This window comes from Rhinoderma darwinii, chromosome 12 (assembly GCF_050947455.1).
Source record: "Rhinoderma darwinii isolate aRhiDar2 chromosome 12, aRhiDar2.hap1, whole genome shotgun sequence".
Taxonomy (NCBI): Eukaryota; Metazoa; Chordata; class Amphibia; order Anura; family Rhinodermatidae; genus Rhinoderma; species Rhinoderma darwinii.
In genome coordinates, this window is record NC_134698.1 from 59,695,022 (window position 1) to 59,715,152 (window position 20,131).

Here is a 20,131-nt window from a genome sequence, read left to right on the forward strand (position 1 = left end):
CAAACACATAGGGCAGGGTTATGTACATGGACAATTATCCAATTAGGAAAATAATGCAATAAAGTGAAAAGCTGGTTTAAAAGTTTCTATTCATTCTATTGTAAAACAATATAAAAAAATATATATTAGTGTTGTTTGATAAGCTGTACATGTAGAAGTCCTTGTCCAGCTAGATGTCAACTAATCAAATCAATATCTGATAAGATTGGTGAAAATATAGTCATATTGTAAAAGACAGAATAGCAAAGAAATTAACCCAGTTAGGCGGGATTCACACGACCGGGTCGCGCCCGAGCCCGAGTGCCGGCCGGTAAAATCGGCCATTCTGCCCGGCCGGTTTGCATAAAGTTTTGCATCCGTGCCGGGCCGGGCAGATCTGGACAGTGACATCAGCGGCAACTCCTGAAGGGGAAATCCCCATGTGTTCGGGGATTCCGCTTCAGGAGTTTCCCCTGATGTCACTGCCCAGATATGGACAGAGACATCAAGCGCTCTGTCCAGGAGCGGAATCCCCGAAAACACAGGGATTCCGCTCCTTCAAGGAGCTAAAGTGCGGCTAGCACATAGCAGAGCGGGGAGATACCTCCCTGCTCTGCTATAGTGGCGTCGCTGCAGTAGTATCACCCGCAGCAGCTGCTAGCGGCGCCATCGAAGGTGTCGCCGGGCCAGGGCGCTTTTAAAACAAGCAGGGGAAGGGAGCCAGCGCAGCACTCCCTTCCACCTGCTGTACACCCCGGCCCTGCCACACAGTGTACAGCGATGCCAATGGCATCAACTCCTCCTCCTCACACGCACTCTGCGCTGTGAGGAGATAGAGCGCAAGCGCCGGAAAACCCGGCCATCACTCGGGACACATCCCGGTGATGGCCGGGTATTACCCGGCCCCATAGACTTCTATGGGAGCCGGGCACCCGGCCGAAGATAGAGCATGTCCTATTTTTTGACGGATGGTTTTCCCGGCCGTCAAAAAATCGGTCGTGTGAATAGCCCCATTAGGGGTCTATTATTCCTAATGCAGCCGGGTGCCGGCCGATTTATGAACGGCCGGCACCAGTCCGGGAAACCCTGTCGTGGGAATGAGGCCTATATTTATTATATGATCTAGTTAAAGGCTTTGAAAATTATTATTTTTTTTGTGCAATTTTCAAATTCGTTTTTATTAAAAATTATTTGTACTTTTTTAGATACAGTTGCTCTGTTATTCTCTGTACAGAGCAGCTACCGTATATCGTTCGCTGAATCCTGTACCAGTCAGGTCCGCGGGGCTGACTGCTTCACTAAAAGTGGATCCTGCATGTCTCTGACACCAGAATCCACCTGTTATCCATCACATCTAAGTTCATAACTGATCTTATAGATTACAGGTGGATCCTGCGTGTCAGGGACCTGCTGACACAACCCGTCAGGTCCACGGAACTGACTGATTCAGGTCTTAGCGAAAGATACAGCTGCTCTGTATACAGAATACAGAGCAGATGTATCTCAAAAAGCAAAAATAATTTTTAATAAAAACTAATTTGAAAGTTGCAGAAAACAGAATTTAAAAAATAAATAAATAATAAAATTCACTTTCAAAAGGCTTACATACCCTTTAACCTCTTAGTGACCACCAATATGCCTTTTCACGGCGTCGCTAAGGGGCCTTAGACTGGGCCGCTGTGAAAAGGTGACGGAGCCGGGCTCCTCCACCAACGGCCACGATCGAAGTTTACTTTGATTGCGGCCGTTTAACCAGTTAAATGCTGCGGTCAATAGCGACAGCGGCATTTAAATCCTTTATAGAGGGAGGTAGCTCCCTCTCTCACCCATCAGCGGCCCACAAATGCAATCACGGGCCTTCGATAGGGTGTTATAGCAGAGGCACGTGGTAATAGATTGCCTGTCAGATTTACACCGACAGGTAATAATGCTTTGGTATAAAGATCGCGTAGTAAAGTCCCCTAGTGGGACTAATAAAATAAGTAATAAATGTGAAATAAAAATTATTAATACAAATGACAGTAAAAAAATAAAAAAAATAAAACTGCCATTGAAAAGTGGTTTTATTTAGTGTAAAAAATAAAACTACACATATATATGGTATCGCTGCGATTGTAACGACCGAAACAATAAAGTTAATATGTAATTTAAACCGTAATATGAACACAGTAAAAAAAAAAACTGCAATAAACAATGGCGAAATTGATATTGATATTTTTTCCATTCCCCCCCCCCCCCCCAAAGTAATAATAAAAGTCAAAATTAATAAGTCGAATTTACCACAAAATTACGTCTCGTCCCGCAAAAAAAAGCCCTCGTATCACTACATTGACGGCTCTTGGAAAGCGACAATGCAAAAAGCTAATAATTTTAGTTCAAAAGTTTTTATTTTGCAAGAGTAGTAAAACATGAAAAACCTCTACATATGTGGCATCGCCATAATCATACCGACCCACAGAATAAACGTAATGTGTTATTTACGCCGCACAGTGAACGGCGTGAATTTAATACGCATAGAACAATGGTGGAATTTCAGGGGTTTTTTCTATTCCCCCCCCCCCCAAAAAAAAAAAAAGTTAATAAAAAAATTATATCTACCCCAAAATGGTGCCATTAAAAAGTACAACTAAGTTTGACAGCTGTTGCGCGAATCACGCAGTTCGCACGGAAGTGCTTCCATGCGGCATGCGTGGTTTTCACGCACCCATTGACTTCAATGGGTGCGTGATGCGCGAACAGCGCACAAAGATAGGACATGTCGTGAGTTTTTTCAGCGGACTCACGCTGAGCAAAACTCACGGACTCTCTGCATGCCCCCATAGACTAATATAGGTGCGTACGACACGCGTGAAAAGCACGCGCGTCGCACGCACGTATATCACGCTCGTGTAAACGAGGCCTAAGAGTGTACATAACATTGCCTCATAAATTATAATCTGCATAACATTAGGCAACAATATTTTGCCGTTAAACCTAGTGTCTCTTTTTTGCCATTATTAGGTTTTTTAATTTTGATTTAGAAATGCATCAAAAAGGTTATCCATATACAGAGTGGGGAGACTATTAACCCCTTTAGGACGCAGCCTGTTTTGGCCGTGTGGACGCAGCCGATTTTTTTTCAAATCTGACGTGTCACTTTATGTGGTAATAACTTGGGAATGCCTTTACCTATCCAAGCGATTCTGAGATTGTTTTCTCGTGACATATTGTACTTTATGATGCACCCCTCAAAGTATTCAAAACAGCATTCAGAAAGTTTCTTAACCCTTTTGGCGTTTCACAGGAAATTAAGCAATGTAGAGGGGAAATGTACAATTTTCCTTTTTTTTTTGCCGAAATTCATTTGTAATAAAAAAAACTGTGTAACACAGAAGGTTTTACCAGAGAAACGCAACTCAATATTTATTGCCCAGGTCGTGCAGTTTTTAGGAATATTCCACTTTGACCCCACAGGTATTTTGCTATATTTATTGGAGTTAGTCTGAAAATAAAAATATACTTTTTTTCTGAAAAAACATAGAAATTTTTAATATTTACAAGGAATAAAGAAGAAAATGCATCTTCTGCCAATTACGGAAATACCCCATATGTGGTAATAAACTATTGTTTGGACACATAGCAGGGCTCAGAAGGGAGGGAGCGCCATTTGGATTTTGGAGCGCAGATTTTGCTGGATTGGGTTTTAGTGCCATGTTGCGATTGCAAGGCCCTGGAGGGAGCAAAACAGTGGAAACACCCCAAAAGTAACCCCATTTGGGAAACTACACACCTCTAGGGGTGTAGTAAGCATTTATACTACACAGTTTTTTTTCAGAATTTAGTAGAATTAGGCTGTGAAAATGAATATAAATATTTTTGTCCACTAAAATGTTGCATTTTTTCATTTTCACAAGGGATAAAGGAGAAAAAGTCACCCTAAATTTGTAACGCAATCTCTCCCGACTATGACAATACCCGACATGTGGTAATAATTTATTTTTTTAATAGTAATTAATTAACCTTTGCAGGACTGATCCTTTTTTGCTTTTCCATTTTAGTTTTGCACTCCACGCCTTCCAAACACCATAACTTTTTTGTTTTTCCATGAATTGAGCGGGGTGAGGGCTTATTTTTGGCAGGATGAGCTGTAGTTTTTATTGGTACCATTTTTTGGTACATACAACTTTTTGATCACTTTTTATTACATTTTGTTCAGAACTTTGGTGACCAAAAAAACAGTGACTTTGGCAGTTTAAATTCTTTATTTCTTACGGCGTTCATAATGCACTATAAATGACAATTTTACTTTATCCTGCGGGTCGGTACGACTACGGCGATACCATATGTATGTCGTTTTTTTTATGTTTTGCAGCATTTGCACAATAAAATCACTTTATAAAATTATTTATTTTCTGTGTCACCATATTCTGAGAGCCGTAACTTTTTTATTTTTCAGTCAAAAAATCTGTGGGAGGTCTTGTTTTTTGCGGGATGGGTTGTCTTTTTTTATTGGTACTATTTTCGGGTACATGCGACTTTTTGATCACTTTTTATTCTATATTTTGGGAGGGGCGGTGACCAAAAATTAGTGATTCTGGCATTGTTTTTAGTTTGTGTTTTTTGCGGCGTTCACCGTGCTGTAAAAATAACAGTTTTATAGATTGGGTCATCACGAACGCGGTGATACCAAATATGTGTACTGTTTTTTAACGTTTTCATTTTTTCCCTACAATAGACTTATTATAGGAAAAAAAACAACTTATTTTTACACTTTTGTAAAACATTTTTATTAACATTTTTTTAACTTTTTACACTTTACTTTTTTACCTGTAGCTCTGATCGCTGCTAGAATACATTACACTACCTAGGTCACTCTGACAGTTAGTCTACGAGGACCAGCCAGCTCATAAGCATCCATACATGGCCCCCGGGTGCCATCACAAGAATCAGCAGCCCCCACAATTGCATGGGGGCTGCTAATGTGCTACAAAACCCCTACATGCGGAGATCGCAATTGAGCTCTGCATTTAACAAGTTAATTGCCGAAATCAGCGGCAATGAGCCGCTGATCGCCAACAGTGGAGTGTCAGCTGTCAGCGACAGTGTACATCGACAGTGTGCATCGCGAACGGCAGTGACGTCCTGTGACACTGACAGGAAGTCTATCAGGAGGCTGGTCCTGATAGGCTTCCATACATGGCAGACACGGAGGCCATTACTTGGCCTCCGGTCGCCATGCTAGCCATCTGCAAACCTCACGATTTCATTGTGAGGTCTGCCGATGTGCTAGAAACCCCTAAAATGCGGTGATTGCAATCCATCACCGCAATTAAGGGGTTAATTGCCGAAATCAGCGGAAATAAGCCGCTGATCAGCATACAGTGGAGTGTCAGCTGTCAGGGATAGCTGGCCTCCCGGTGCACACTGTCGCCGACAGTGTGCACTGGGAACTACGCAGTAACTACGTCCCCGTGCGCTAAGACACTGGCCACATGGATGTACAGTTGCGTCGTGGTGCGCCTAGGGGTTAAATGGTTGGTTCAATACATAACATTGCTCAACGACAATCCTGTCACAGTCATCCCCACTTAGATATTAATTACATTTAACGCAAAACCCCACCTCCCAAACCTGGGAAATCAAGAGGAAAAAAAAAAAAAAGCTATATATCGCTATGTGCTGTATAAATGAATGGAGAGAAGTGTATGACGCGGATTGGTCACTGATTGGTCAGCGTCATACACTTCTCTCCACAACGCCCACTTGGCCATATATTAAAACACGCCCAGTTGTCCATTGATAAACTCATTAGCATAAAGATAATATAGGTCATAACTCCGTCAAAAATGATAGTTTTTCTAAATAAAAAACACTGCTGTTATCTACATTACAGCGCCGATCACATCATGTACAATATAGGCCACTTAAAGAGGCTCTGTCACCACATTATAAGTAGAGGGAATATAATCTATGTTCCAATTTCCAAAATTCAATTTAAATCTCCACTTCACTTTCCAGAGTCACCCAAACCACCGTTTTAGGCCCCATGCACACGAACGTAAAAACGCCCGTAATTACGGGTCCATAGACTTCTATTGACCACGGCTACCTCCCCGTATGCTTACGGGAAGGTGCCCGTGCCGTTGAAAAATATAGAACATGTCCTATTTCAGGCCGTAATTACGGCACGGGCAGGCCCATAGACGTTAGATTGTGAGCCCCAATGGGGACAGTAAAAAAGAAGACCTCTGTACAGTGCTGCGTAATATGTTGGCGCTATATAAGTAACTGAAATAAATAAATGTCTATGGGGCTCCCGTAATTACGGGTGACTACGTGTGTGCACCCGTAATTACGGGAGCATTGCTAGGCGACATCAGAGGATAGTCACTGTCCAGGGTGCTGAAAGAGTTAAACGATCGGCAGTAACAGTAACTCTTTCAGCACCCTGGACAGTGACTTCCGATCACAATATAGATCAACGTGTAAAAAAAATAGAAGTTCATACTTACCCAGAACTCCATGCTTCTTCCTCCAGTCCGGCCACCCGGGATTACATTTTAGTCCATGTGACCACTGCGGCCAATCACAGGCTGCAGCGGTCACATGGACTGCCGCGTCATCCAGGGAGGTCAGGATGGATGTCGAAAGAGGGACGCGTCACCATGACATGACAACGGCCGGGTAAGTATGAATTTCTTTTTACTTTTACTACGGAAAGGGCTGCCCATTCTCTTTATCCTGCACTGATAGAAGGGGCTGCCGATTAGTGCAGTGCAATTTTGCAGCGAAAACGGGTCCGTAAATACTGGTGCAATACGGGTCGAATACGTGTGACCAAGGACCTGTATTTACGCCAGTATTTACGGGAGGAAAAAAAATAAGTTTGTGTGCATGAGGCCTTAGTGTGTGTCACAGTCTGGTAAAACAACCTGTTTCCTAAAAATGACAATGAGCTGTGTATAGTAACATTTGTGTAGGTGTTTAGAAAGTATATGGACGAGTTCACAGGGGGCGGATATGCTGCGTAAAAGCACACCGCATATCTGCCATGTGCCGCAGGGAATTCTGGGCGGAAAACCGCATCAAACTGTGGTGCAGTTTTTCGCCTGGAATGTCCGCTGTGGAAAACTACAGCACTTAGCCGGCCTGCTAGCAGGCCGGCCTCTTGGGATGACTTTTCATCCCAGAAGACTGCTGCCTGTGATTGGCTGCAGCGGCGGTCACATTGGACGAAGCATCATCCCAGGAGGCCAGCCCTCTAATTTCATCCAGGCCGGCCTCCGGGGATGATGTTTCATCCCATGTGACTGCCGCTACAGCCTGTGATTGGCTGCAGCGGCCGCGCTGGAGGGAGGAACACAGACTTCTGGGTAAGTGAGTTTTTTTTGTTTTTTTTCTGAGTTGCGTTTTTTGTGGTGGGATCACTGCGAGCCCGCCACAAAAAGTGCGTTTCGGGTTTTACCTCCCCATTGAATTCAGTGGAGAAAACCTGCAACAGATGTAGTATGGGACAGTAGTTCCACGGAGAGGCAGGGACTCCTAGCGTTGTACATAACTATGATGCTAGGAGTCCGGTCCCTGCAGTGTGTTCAGTCCGGGACTTGCGGCCGAAATACGTTCCGTTCTTTACGGATCGAACATGCTTGTGTGAATCCAGCCTTATACTCTATTTGTGAGGCGGGTCTCACTGGAGAACCAGTCCCCAGTTGTTGGTGAGGCGCAGCAGGGGAGACAGAAGTGAGTAGCTTGAAAATCTTAAAAATTGCTTCTGACTAGTGTGTAGCTCTGAAATCCCAGCATATAGCAATTAAAAAAATAAAATAAATCGGTAGCGAATCTATCGACTGAAGCGATTTTGAAGAGATTTTCAAGCTACTTAATGCATTCCTAAGGATATCAGTGTGATATTACTGCGATTTTAATTTTTTTTGTAGTAAGATAATTAGCTCCAGCCTAATGAATTCCTATGGAAGGCGATTTATCGCTCACTACAAGAAAAGTATATGTCTAGCACCAGTGGGCCCCCGCGCGTCGGGTTGGTGTCTCCACGGTGCAGGAGCAACAATATGGGTAGGTAATTTTGCTTACTTTCCCACTCGGACATGTCACGTTACCTTGAATTTCACAACATCTTTATCAGAGGTTCTCTATGCCACTCAGACTTTCTTGCTGTCTTTGATAACAATTCCACATTTTGCTTGGGCCAGTCTTAAATACATGCATGGGGATTTTGCCCATAATAATTTTGCATGTACTCTGACATTATCTTTGTGGTTCATACATCATACCTTTTCCCATACCCATATGCTTCTTGCCTTGTAAGACACCTTGGCATTTTTTAATCTGTTTTGTTCAATATTTGTAAATAATAAAGGACATTTTGTATTTTTCTAAAAAATCTTCTGTTAATTGACCTCATCTATAGGCTATATCTGTAATATAATAGGTCAATGCACCAAGTTTTTACTTGGTTGTACTCTAATCTTTTCTGACTAACAGGCGAAAGATTTCTTTCCTGGATGTACAAATAGGTAATATGTCTAGCACCAGCCTAATACTTAAGATTCCCTGATGATAACCGCTAATCTCTGGCTGCTCTGCATTTAGAAAGGGGGTTTATACAGGTTAGTCAACCTTTAGTAGGGATATGAAACAATATAGTGTTTTTACTACTTTCTTTCAGATTGTAACAATTTACCTGAATTTCTTGTAAACTGTCCTCATCTGTGACATCTTTCTTCTCTAATCCTTCACCCCGTAGAAGGGCTTCTAGTGTTGTACCCTCTGAAATAACATTGTTTTTCCGTAAAGGGAAGTCTACATCTGCAACAAAGGAGACATGTATACAAGCTTTCATGTTAGTTCTTTATAGGGTCCTACATGAGGAAAATTCTAAACAGAGTAGCTTAATGTTTGCAGAAAGACTGACTTTTCTTATGGTCATGAATCTCTGGTAAAGACAAGATTAAGGGTATTCACACAGTGTTTTCAGACGTTTTTCGGGCCGTAAACGTCCTGAAAAACGGCTGAAAAATCTGAAGCAGAACGCCTCCAAACATCTGCCCATTGATTTCAATGGGAAAAACTGCATTCTGTTCCGACAGGGCATTTTTCACGTGGCCGCTTTTCAAAACGGCCGCGTAAAAAAAACAGCCGCGAAAAAGAAGCGCATGTCACTTCAGCAGTTTTTGGTAGAAATACAGCTCCAAAAACGGAAGTAAAAAAACGCTGCGAAAATCGCGAGTGGCTTAAAAAACTTCTGAAAATAAGGAGCGGTTTTCCCTTGAAAACAGCTTTGTATTTTGAGACGTTTTTTTATTTTGCGTGTGCACATACCCTTAGAATCCGCACTACAGCTCTAAGCAAATGCTTTTTCTGGTCCTACATCGTAACTATTGTTTTTGAATTTACATTTCAAGATAAGGGATAGATAAAAACACTATAAAAACAGACACACTCTGTGACACACTCTGGTAAAACAGCCTTTTTTCTACAGTTGCAAGAAAAGTAATTGAACCCTTTGGAATTACCTGCAGTCGCCTCCACGAAACGTTTTCTGTAGCTAAAAATAATATTTGTACAATGTTAAGGAGGAATTTTGGACCATTCCTCCCTGCAAATGTGTTTCAGTTAAGCTCTATTAACACGACAGGGTCCGAGTGTCGGACGATAAAAACGGCCGTTTTGGTCCGTTTTTCATCTGTTACGGGCCGTGTCTCCGTTTTTAACGGCCGATGTTGACCCATTTTGCATCAGTTTTTTTCCCTGTCTGTATTAAAAACTGATGAATTTCATTTGTCATTTCTTTGCCACACACTTCCCTCTGTAGATGCTGCCACAGTACCCCTTGTAGGTGGTGCCACACAGCCCCCCTTGTAGGTACTGCCACACAGCCACCCTTGTAGGTAGTGCCACACAACCACCCTTGTAGGTACTGCCACACAGCCCCCATCTAGGTAATGCCACACAGCCCCCTCTAGGTAGTTCTACACAGGACCCTTTTACATAGCACAACCCCATAGATGGCACCCCCCCTACCTTTCTGTAGATAGCACCACCGTTCCAGGAGATGTCCCTGACTTCACTGTCCATATATGGACAGTGAAGTCAGGGACTTCTCCTGGAGCGGAATACCCAATCCCCGGCCACAGCGTTGCCGAAGCTGTGGCCGGGGATTGGGGATTCCGCTCCTACAATAACCTCCTCACATGTACTTCGCACTGTGAGGAGGAGAGAGCGAGCAATGGAAGACACGGCCGTCACTCGGAACACATGCCAGTGATGGCCGTGTATTACCCGGCCCAATAGACTTCTATGGGGGCCGAGAGAAAGGCCGAAAATAGGGCATGTCCCATTTTTTGACGGCCGGGTTTCCCGGGCCATCAAAAAATTGATCGTGTGAATAGCCCCATTTGGGGTCTATTGTTCCTACTACGGCCGTGTGACTGACGTTTTTTGAACGGCCGTCACACGGCCGGAAAACCCTAATCGATATTTCTGAGATGCCTAGTGTAAACAACCCTCTTTAGGTCATGCCACCGCATCTCAAAGTTAAAGGCTATGTACACATTTGACAGCGGGTTGTTTTTTTTAAAATAAAATTGTGCAACCATGATATTCCTAAATACACTTTATTAAAAATAATTTTTACTATTTCAGATACAGCTGAAATATAGCACCACAAATCTGCAGCAAATAAGCCACAAAATTTGCATTCCACTGTGGAATTTGCGGGATATTTTTACGCTACGTGTGAATCCACCATAACACCTCCTAGAAATAGAAGTTCAAGTTGTACATAGTTCATACATGTCACTTATACCTATGTCTACATCCGATATGTTCACCCGACCAGAAAAGACCAAGGCAGTTGATGGTAAAAACATCTTCGTCACAGATTGTAATATAATAGCAGCAGTCTGTCCATAACAAAAATGTCACCATTGACGTCTATTGAAAAATGACTTGCTGCAGTTTAAAAACGCAACATAAACGCACCGTGACTGCACCGTGTGGCCTTACACTTAGGATGTGCCAGAGATCGATAGATAGATCGATAGATAGATAAATTAAGATCGATAGATTAAGATAGATAGATTAAGACCGATAGATAGATTAAGATCGATAGATAGATAGGCCTGATAAAGGTCTGCCCTGGTCATATGCCTATTAGGATGTGCCAGAGGCACATCCTAATAGATTGCCTGTCAGATTTACACTGACAGGCAATAATGCTCTGGTATACCATAGCATTATAGCAGCGATCTAAAGATCGCATAGTAAAGTCCCCTAGTGGGAATAATAAATGTGTAATAAAAATGACAGTAAAAAAACAAATAAAACCTTTCCATAAAAAGTGTAAAAAAAAAAAAAATACACATATATAGTATCACCGTGACTGCAATGACCCAAACAATAAATTTAATATGTCATTTAAACCGCAATATGAACACCGTAAAAAAAACGCAAAAAAACAATGGCGAAATTGCTATTTTTTTACATTGCCCCCCAAATAAGTCATAATAAGGGTATGTTCACACGCACTCATTACGGACGTAAATCGGGCGTTTTTGCCCCGAATTACGTCTGAAAATAGCGCCTCAATAGCGCTGACAAACATCTGCCCATTGAAAGCCATGGGCAGACGTTTGTCTGTTCACACGAGGCGTATATTTACGCGCCGCTGTCAAATGACGGCGCGTAAATAGACGCCCACGTCAAAGAAGTGACCTGTCACTTCTTTGGCCGTAATTGGAGCCGTTATTCATTGACTCCAATTACGTCCGTAATGGACGCGGCGTTCAAGCGCCTGCACATGCCGTTACGGCTGAAATTACGGGGATGTTTTCAGGCTGAAACATCCCCGTAATTTCAGCCGTTACGGACGCCCTCGTGTGAACATACCCTAAATGTTAATCAATAAGTTGCATGTACCCCAAAACAGTACCAATCGGCAATTCTGCCGCAAAACACGCAAGAGCTGCTATTTGTTGTGGGGTTTACCTCCCCATTGAATTAGATGAGGTAAACCCGCAACAAATAAGCAGAGTTCATGCAAATACAATTGACATGCTGTGGAATAAAACTCTGCACCAAATGTCAATTTCTGAGCGTTTTTTTTCCGCTCACTGTTTACGCGGCATGTGGATGAGATTTGTTCTATCTTATCTACTTTGCTGCTACTGTATTATGCTGCGGATTTTCCGCAACTAATTCAGTCGTGGAAAATCTGCCGTATTTACGCAACGTGTGAACGGACCCTAAAATTGTTGCATTTTTATTTGCTTTCCATTTAATTGCAGTCTGCGGGGTGTTTTGTAATGCATGTGATACCCCCCCCCACCCTTCCCCGCCGGTCCGTGGAAGAATTGTGAAAGTGGTCCTTGGTGAAAAAAAAAGTTGGGGACTGCTGCCCTAGGGGGACAAGTAAAATAAAGATTTTTAATAAAAAATGTTACTATATATATATTAAAAGTTTAAGAAAACCCCCCCCCCCCCCAAGCACAATGGAAAAAAAATAATTAACATAACTGGAATCGATGCGCACGTAAAAGTCGGAACTATTACAATTTATCAGTATTTAGTCTGCATGTTTTAAAGTGATCAGTTAACAATCAGTTTTTTCCTTGTAAAAGTAGTAAAACATTTAAAAAAAAACTATAAACTCGGCATCCCCGTAATTGTATTGACCCGCAGAATAAAGTTAACATGCGGTTTTTAAAGCACGGTTTCCCACTAAAATATAGTACAATAAAATGGTGCCGTGAAAATCTACAACTCGTCCCGCAAAAAACAAGCCCTCATACAGCAATATTGATGGAAATATAAAAAAGTTATGGCTTTTGGAATGTGGGGTGGAAATAATTAAAGTGAAAATCCAAAAACTGGCGCTGGCGGAAAGGGGTTAAGGGAGGCCATTAAATATTCTAAGGAGTAGACTTCTTTTAACCTACTGGACTTCTCAAGTTTTGGAGGGGGGCTGCTTGCTCCCAAGATCTATCAATAAGACTTAGGTGCCATGCAAATATAGGAGCAATGCAGCAGATTTATTGCCTCAGGGGAATGTTGGTCAAACCTCATATCCTATTGGATCCCCTACACTATTTGCTCAAGTCCTTAACTAAACTTTTCCGATCCCGGTCATTACAGTGAAGTGTCAGCTGTAACATATAATAAACACCTGCTGGGTATGGAGCGGGCTCACCCTGTAAGCCAGCTCTATACTCTCCCTTCCTGGCCATGACATACAGTTATGTCAAATTTCAGGGAAGGGTTAAATGAGCTCTAGGGATCATTAAACTGTACAGTAGAGATGGAAATGGCTAAAATATCACACTAAAATTAAAGCGCAAAATTAGTGCTAAGTAAGCACAAGTGCATTGGCTATAATTTAGAATATTATATATGTGTAGACAGGCCAGGAAATTTAGTAATGGAAAAATTGCTATATCCATGCAAGCAAGGAGCCTATTTACTTACAGGCAGAGGCAGGCACTACATCTCAGTCTTTTTAACTGTATAATTTTGTTTATTATGTCATACGCAAGATTGAAGAGTGATATGGTCATCTATTTTGCCATCAGCAGTAAAGTTAATTTCCTCAAAGGGAACCTGTCACCAGCATTTCACATATTAAACCAGCAATACCTGGTGGAAGTGGGTGACATTTTTTTTTTATGTAACCTATAAATATCTTCTAAGTAGTTTCTGTACCTTTAGTATTCAATTTTTTTTAGTGTTCCGGTGCTGTATGCTAATGAGCATGAGTCATATCTTCATTTGAAAAGAGTCATATCTTCATTCCTCAAGCCCGAGATAACCCCGCCTCCTTACTTTTCATTAACAGCTTGTCGCCTCCTGAAATCCCGCGCTTGTGCATCGATGTCCTGTTCTGATGAATGAAAACAATGGGACACCATAGCGGCGCATGCGCAGTAACTAGATTTGAGGCCTGGACGAAGCAGGGAAGGGTGTCGGACCATACGTGATGGGCGCACGCGTGCTATCTCAGAAAAGATTTTAGCATTCAGGGCAGGCCTGTGTTTGGCGGTGGGCCGGCATAAGAACAACGAACGAGACTGCTGAATTATTACCAAAAAATGTGCAAAATGTTTGCAGACTGTTATTTATGGTCGAGGGGGAGTTTAGGAGAGGGGATAACGGCAATGAACTTTTGACAGCAGCGACCAGCGAGGGGTGAGTAGAGTTCAATAGGTGAAATGCTGCTGACAGGTTCCCTAGAGGTAATGAATTCTAAAGTACCACCCTAAGAAGTCTTCATAAGTCTAAGGGCTTATTCAGACGAACGTGATATACGTCCGTGCAACGCGCGTGGTTTTCACGCGCCTCGCACGGACCTATGTTAGTCTATGGGGCCGTGTGGACAGTCAGTGATTTTTACGCAGTGGATGTCCGCTGCGTAAAACTCACCACATGTCCTATATTTGTGCGTTTCTCGCGCATCACGCACCCATTGAAGTCAATGGGTGCAAGAAAATCACACGCAGCACACTGAAGCACTTCCGTGGGACGCGGTGTGATTCGCGCAAGAGCAGTAAAAAGTATGAATAGAAACAGAAAAGCACCGCGTGCTTTTCTGTTTACAAACATACAAACAGAGTGTCATAATGATGGCATCTGCGCGAAAATCATGCAGCCACGCATCATATGGTGATGACACACAGAGCTGTTAAGTGCCTTTTGCGCTCGCAAAACGCGTTTTTTGCGCGCGCAAAAAGCACTCGCTCGTGTAAATCCAGCCTTAAGGACAAGAAGAAAATGGTGATAGACAAAAATGCAGACAGATCAGCTGAGTCTGCAGGCTCAGCAGAAGGAAATTAAAAGTTAAGGCGCAAACAAGGTCATCTGTGACGTCAGCATACTGCCCTCCAGAAGAGGCCCAGGTGACATTCCATACATGTGTATGCCATCTGGGTTAGGTGCAGCCTGGTCTGACCTGCATGTTTCTAAAGCTACGTCTTTTATAGAGGTGCTGCTGCAGAGAGAGTTTAAGCTGGAGGTTCCCTTCGCATTGCGTATAAAACGATCAAAAACTGTTGGATTTCAAAACGTCAGATCCTTTTTTTCTCCTTGGAGATAAGCCACTGCCGGAATTGTCTGTCAGCAGAATTTTTGTCCCTCTCCTTATTGAAATAAACAAGTACATTTGGCCAATCTAAGCGTGCATGTTTGCGGGGGAGAAAACTGACAAATATCTCATAGTTCACACAGTTTTTTTGACGCGGAAACCGCGTCGGAAAACGCACCAAAAAACGGCCGTAAATGTCTCCCATTGATTTCAATGGGAGGCGGAGGCGTTTTTTTCCCGCGAGCGGAAAAACCGGCTCGCGGGAAAAAGGGACATGCCCTATCTTTGGGCGTTTACGTCTCTAACCTCCCATTGACCTCAATGGGAGGCAGAGAAAGCGTACATCGCAGTGTTTTTTGCCGGCAGCGCTCAATGGCCGTGGGCGAAAAAACGGCACGAAAATCGGCGTGCAGGCAGAGCAAAATCTGCCTTAAAATTCCAAATGGAATTCCAATTCCAAAACTCGGCAAAAACGGCCCGAAAATGCCTCCCATTAATTTCAGTAAAACTGCCTCGCGGGAAAAAGAAGCGACATGCCCTATCTTCGGGCGTTTCCGCCTCTGACCTCCCATTGACATCAATGGGAGGCAGAGAAAGCGTATTTCGCGGTGTTTTATGCCCGCGGTGCTCAATGGCCGCGGGCGAAAAACGCAGCAAAAAAACTCAACGAAAATCGGCGTGCAGGGAGAGGAAAATCTGCCTCAAACTTCCAAACGGAATTTAGGCTAAGTTCACACAGAGTTTTTTGACGCGGAAAAAAGCTAGTCAAAAATGGCCCGAAAATGCCTCCCGTCGATTTCAATGGGAGGCGGGGGCGGTTTTCTCCCGCGAGCAGTAAAACCGGCTCGCGGGAGAAAGAAGCGACATGCCCTATCTTCAGGCGTTTCCGCCTCTGACCTCCCATTGACTTCAATGGGAGGCAGAGAAAGCGTATTTTGCGGCGTTTTATGCCCGCAGCGCCCAATGGCCGCGGGCGAAAAATGGCGTGCAGGGAGAGGAAAATCTGCCTCAAACTTCCAAATGGAATTTTGAGGCAGAAATTCTGCCTGCAAAATACTCCGTGTGAACATAGTTTCAGATATCATGAGACATTGGGCTATTTGTTTTTTTTAGGCTGGGTTCACACCCTATTTACGGACGTAATTCGGGCGTTTTAACCTTGAATTACGTCCGAAAATACGGCTCCGATGTGCCGGCAAACATCTGCCCATTAATTTGAATGGGCTTTACGATGTTCTGTGCCGACGGTCATTTTTTTTACGCGCCGCTGTCAAAAGACGGCGTGTAAAAAAGACGCCCGCGTCAAAGAAGTGCCTGTCACTTCTTGGGACGTAATTGGAGCCGTTTTCCATTGGCACCATAGAAAAACAGCTCCAATTACGTCCGTAATGGACGTGGCGAAAAACGCCGGCAACATGCCATTACGTCTGAAATTCAGGAGCCGTTTTCTCCTGAAAACAGCTCCGTGATTTCAGCCGTAATGGACGCTGCCGTGTGAACATACCCTTCGCATATCCTCCACTCTTTAACCCCTTCCCTCTTTGGCCACTTTTGACTTTCCTGACAGAGCCTCATTTTTCAAATCTGACATTTCATGTGGTAATAACTTCGGAATGCTTTCACCTATCCAAGCGATTCTGAGATTGTTTTCTCGTGACACATTGGACTTTAAGTTACTGGCAAAATTTGCTCGATATGTTCAGTATTTAATTGTTGCGAAAAATTAGAATTAGAATTTTTCTCAATTTAAATGTACCTGCTAGTAAGACAGGCAGTTATAACACACAAAATTGTTCCTAATTAACATCCCCCATATGTCTACTTTAGATTGGCATCGTTTTTTGAACATCCTTTTATTTTTCTAGGATGTTACAAGGCTTTGAACTTTAGCAGCAATTTCTCACATTTTCAAAAGGCTATTTTTACAGGGGCCAGTTCACTTGTGAAGTGGCTTTGAGGGCCTTATATATTAGAAACCCCCAAAAAGTCACCCCATTTTAAAAACTTCACCCCTCAAAGTATTCAAAACAGCATTTAGAAAGTTTCTTAACCCTTTAGACATTTCAGAGGAATCAAAGCAAATTTACAAATTTATTTTTTTGTCCATTTTTTTGTAACACAGAAAAACACAAGAGAAACACAACTCAATATTTATTGCCCAGATTCTTCAGTTTTTAGAAATATCGCACATGTGGCCCCAGTGTGCTAATGGACTGAAGCACAGTCCTCAGAAGCAAAGGAGCACCTAGTGAATTTTGGAGCCTCCTTTTTATGAGAATATATTTTAGGCACCATGTCCGGTTTGAAGAGGTCTTGTGATGCCAAAACAGTGGAAACGCCCCCACAAGTGACCCCATTTTAGAAGCTACACCCCTTGAGGAAATTATCTAGGGGTATAGTGAGCATTTTGACCATAGTTTTTTTGCAGAAACTATTGGAAGTAGTCTGTAAAAATGAAAATCTAAATTTTTTTTCCAATAAAACATAGGTTTATCTAATATTTGTTTTCATTCCTACAAAGAATAAAGGAGAAAAAGCACCACAACATTTGTAAAGCAATTTCTCCAGAGTAAAAAAAATAAGCGCAGGAATGCAAATAAAATTCCTTAACACCAGCTTGTCCTCTTTAACCAAGATAGAGCAGAAAGCAAGCTGGGTAAACTTTGCGGTGTCCTGTTTTCCCGGCGAATCAGGATGCAGCTGTCCATACCCAACAGCTGTTGCTAGGTGGCTGCCTACTACTAGTTTGGAGAACTCCTATTTTCTTTTTCTTTAGTGAGATTTAATATGGGGTGTCTCACGTTGGTATGTTTTTGGAAACCAAGGTTTAAATTGAAAGACAAAGATGCATGAGACAAATCACAGAAGAATAAATTGGGAACTAGGTTTGACTCCTTTTGTTCTATCAATAACATGGACAAGGGAAGCGGCTGCAGAGACTGGAAGATTGATCGCTACTGATGCGTACTGAGCACAGTGATCAATAGTGGCTCCCTTTCCTCATCTGCCCTGGGAAACGTCCAATCTCTAGGCTGTGGCGGCTGACATGCCATTTATAAAAAGCCGCAGCTGCAAGAGCACAGGCTCCAGCACTCTTTCTGGAAAAATATGTTTAATTTGTCTGCACGTGGCAGCTGGAATTATGTTGTACAAATTAAATATGAAGGAGTGAATAGTTACATATGTTGCAAGGATGCAAAAATAGTGTCAAAGAAAAATGTTTTTATTACGAACGTAAAATCGTTCCTGTCTGCTAGATCTGCATATATTCTACCCCACAGGTAAAAGCATAATAGCAGTGCCCCCTAATATATAGACATGTCATAATAAACCAGAATATGGTTTCATACCTGATAGCATTTGTTTGCTGCTGCACCAAAAGATTCATCAGAATTTTTCTTAAAACTGGACCTGTGATTTAAAACAGCTTGCTTAAAAACATAATTATTTTGTATTTTGAATGTTCCATTGGTTTAGCTAATCATTTTAACTGCATTCTGGGAAAGAGCTGTGTTGTCAAGGTCACAATGGCTGGATGCCACATTCTGTGTAAGGCAGGATTAGTCAGGCCATGTCTGGCTCTTTAGCCCTCAGCTGTAAAGAATGGGATTGGACACATAAATCCTTCAGTACTGATGCTGCTACTGCATACTGAACACGATCCAGCAAGAGAAACCTGCTTAATTTCTACATGACCAGGGAAGACTAGGTACAGACAACAAATAATTTGTCTAAGGGTCAGTTCACACGGAATCCACACCAAAAAGATGTCAGCCATTGCCCCCCATTGAGGCTTTTGGCTACTTGCGGGAAAAAAAAAGTTCCATGTTCTTTCTTGCCACGGTTTCCACGTCGCTATTGAAATCAGTGGGAGGCAAGAAAAACCCACGGCACTAGTTTCCGCGCGTTTTTCGCAGTGCTTTTGACGGCGATCCTTGCATTAGATTCAAATTACAGCGGTCAAAAAACAGTGCGGAAAACATGGAAAAAAGAGCAGACGGTTCTAATATCCTGAAGGAATTTGAAAGGCTAAAAAAAATAATTGTCTGTTTGGCTTTTAACACATCTTACCCACATGGACGTCATGTGTATGCATACGGTTTATAGAGGTGAAATTTAAGATCTCTAGGGATTTCCTATCCTTCGTAGGTAATTTAGCAACGAGTATATAACAATATATTCTTGATGATAGTAGGAACCTAGCTATGCTCGCTACAAGGGAGACCAAGCTCGTTACTTTAGCTTCAAGCCAGGGGCGTAACTAGGAAAGACTGGGCCCCATAACAAACTTTTGACTGGGGCCCCCCCCTCCCCTGGGTGTCACACAACCCCCCCTTGTAGATAGTGCCTTTTTTACAGCCCCCCCTTTAGATAACACCATACAGCCCCCCTGTAGATAACGCCATACAGACCCCTTTGTAAATAGCGCCATACAGCCCCCTCTGTAGATAACGCCATACAGCCCCCCTATAGATAGCGCCATACAGCCCCCCTGTAGATAACGCCATACATTCCCCCCTGTAGATAATGCCATACAGCCCCCCTGTAGATAGCGCCATACAGCCTCGAAAGTCCCCCATGACTAACCTCTGACTTCTGGCGTCTGCGCAGTTCAATAAAAATGAAAGGTGCGCTGGTCAGGCATGCGCACAAGCGCGACCGGCGCTCCATTCATTTCTATGGAGCTGCCGACACAGACCCCGGAAGTCCGAGGTTTTTGATGGAGAATGTCAGGGGACTTTCGGTCCCCCGTTCTCCTTATCGCTGCCAGCGATCACACATGTATTCCCTATCCTGTGGATAGGGGATACATGTCTTATGTAGGAACAACCCCTTTAATGGCAGAGCGGGAGAGATACCTCCCTGCTCTGCCGTAGAGTTCAGAGGCGTCGCGCTGTAGCAACCATAGCGGCTGCTAGCGGAGCCTCCGGCCATGGTGGGGGCCCGTGCCGGCGGGCGACACGGGCCCCCTCATGCCGCGGGCCCCGTAGCAGCCGCTACGGCTGCTATAGCGGTAGTTATGCCACTGCTTCAAGAGCTAAACACGACAATACTATTTAACCCCTTTAAAAGAGAGGACTA

General features: G+C 43.1%; 1 protein-coding gene across 1 annotated transcript in view; it reads right to left on the minus strand.

Moving 5' to 3' along the window:
- Positions 1–20,131, minus strand: part of DPF3 (double PHD fingers 3) — a 257,140-nt gene that overhangs the window by 79,930 nt on the left and 157,079 nt on the right. Inside the window, 1 exon segment of the mRNA XM_075843503.1 lies at positions 8,660–8,784. Coding sequence (XP_075699618.1) covers positions 8,660–8,784 — 125 coding nt within the window.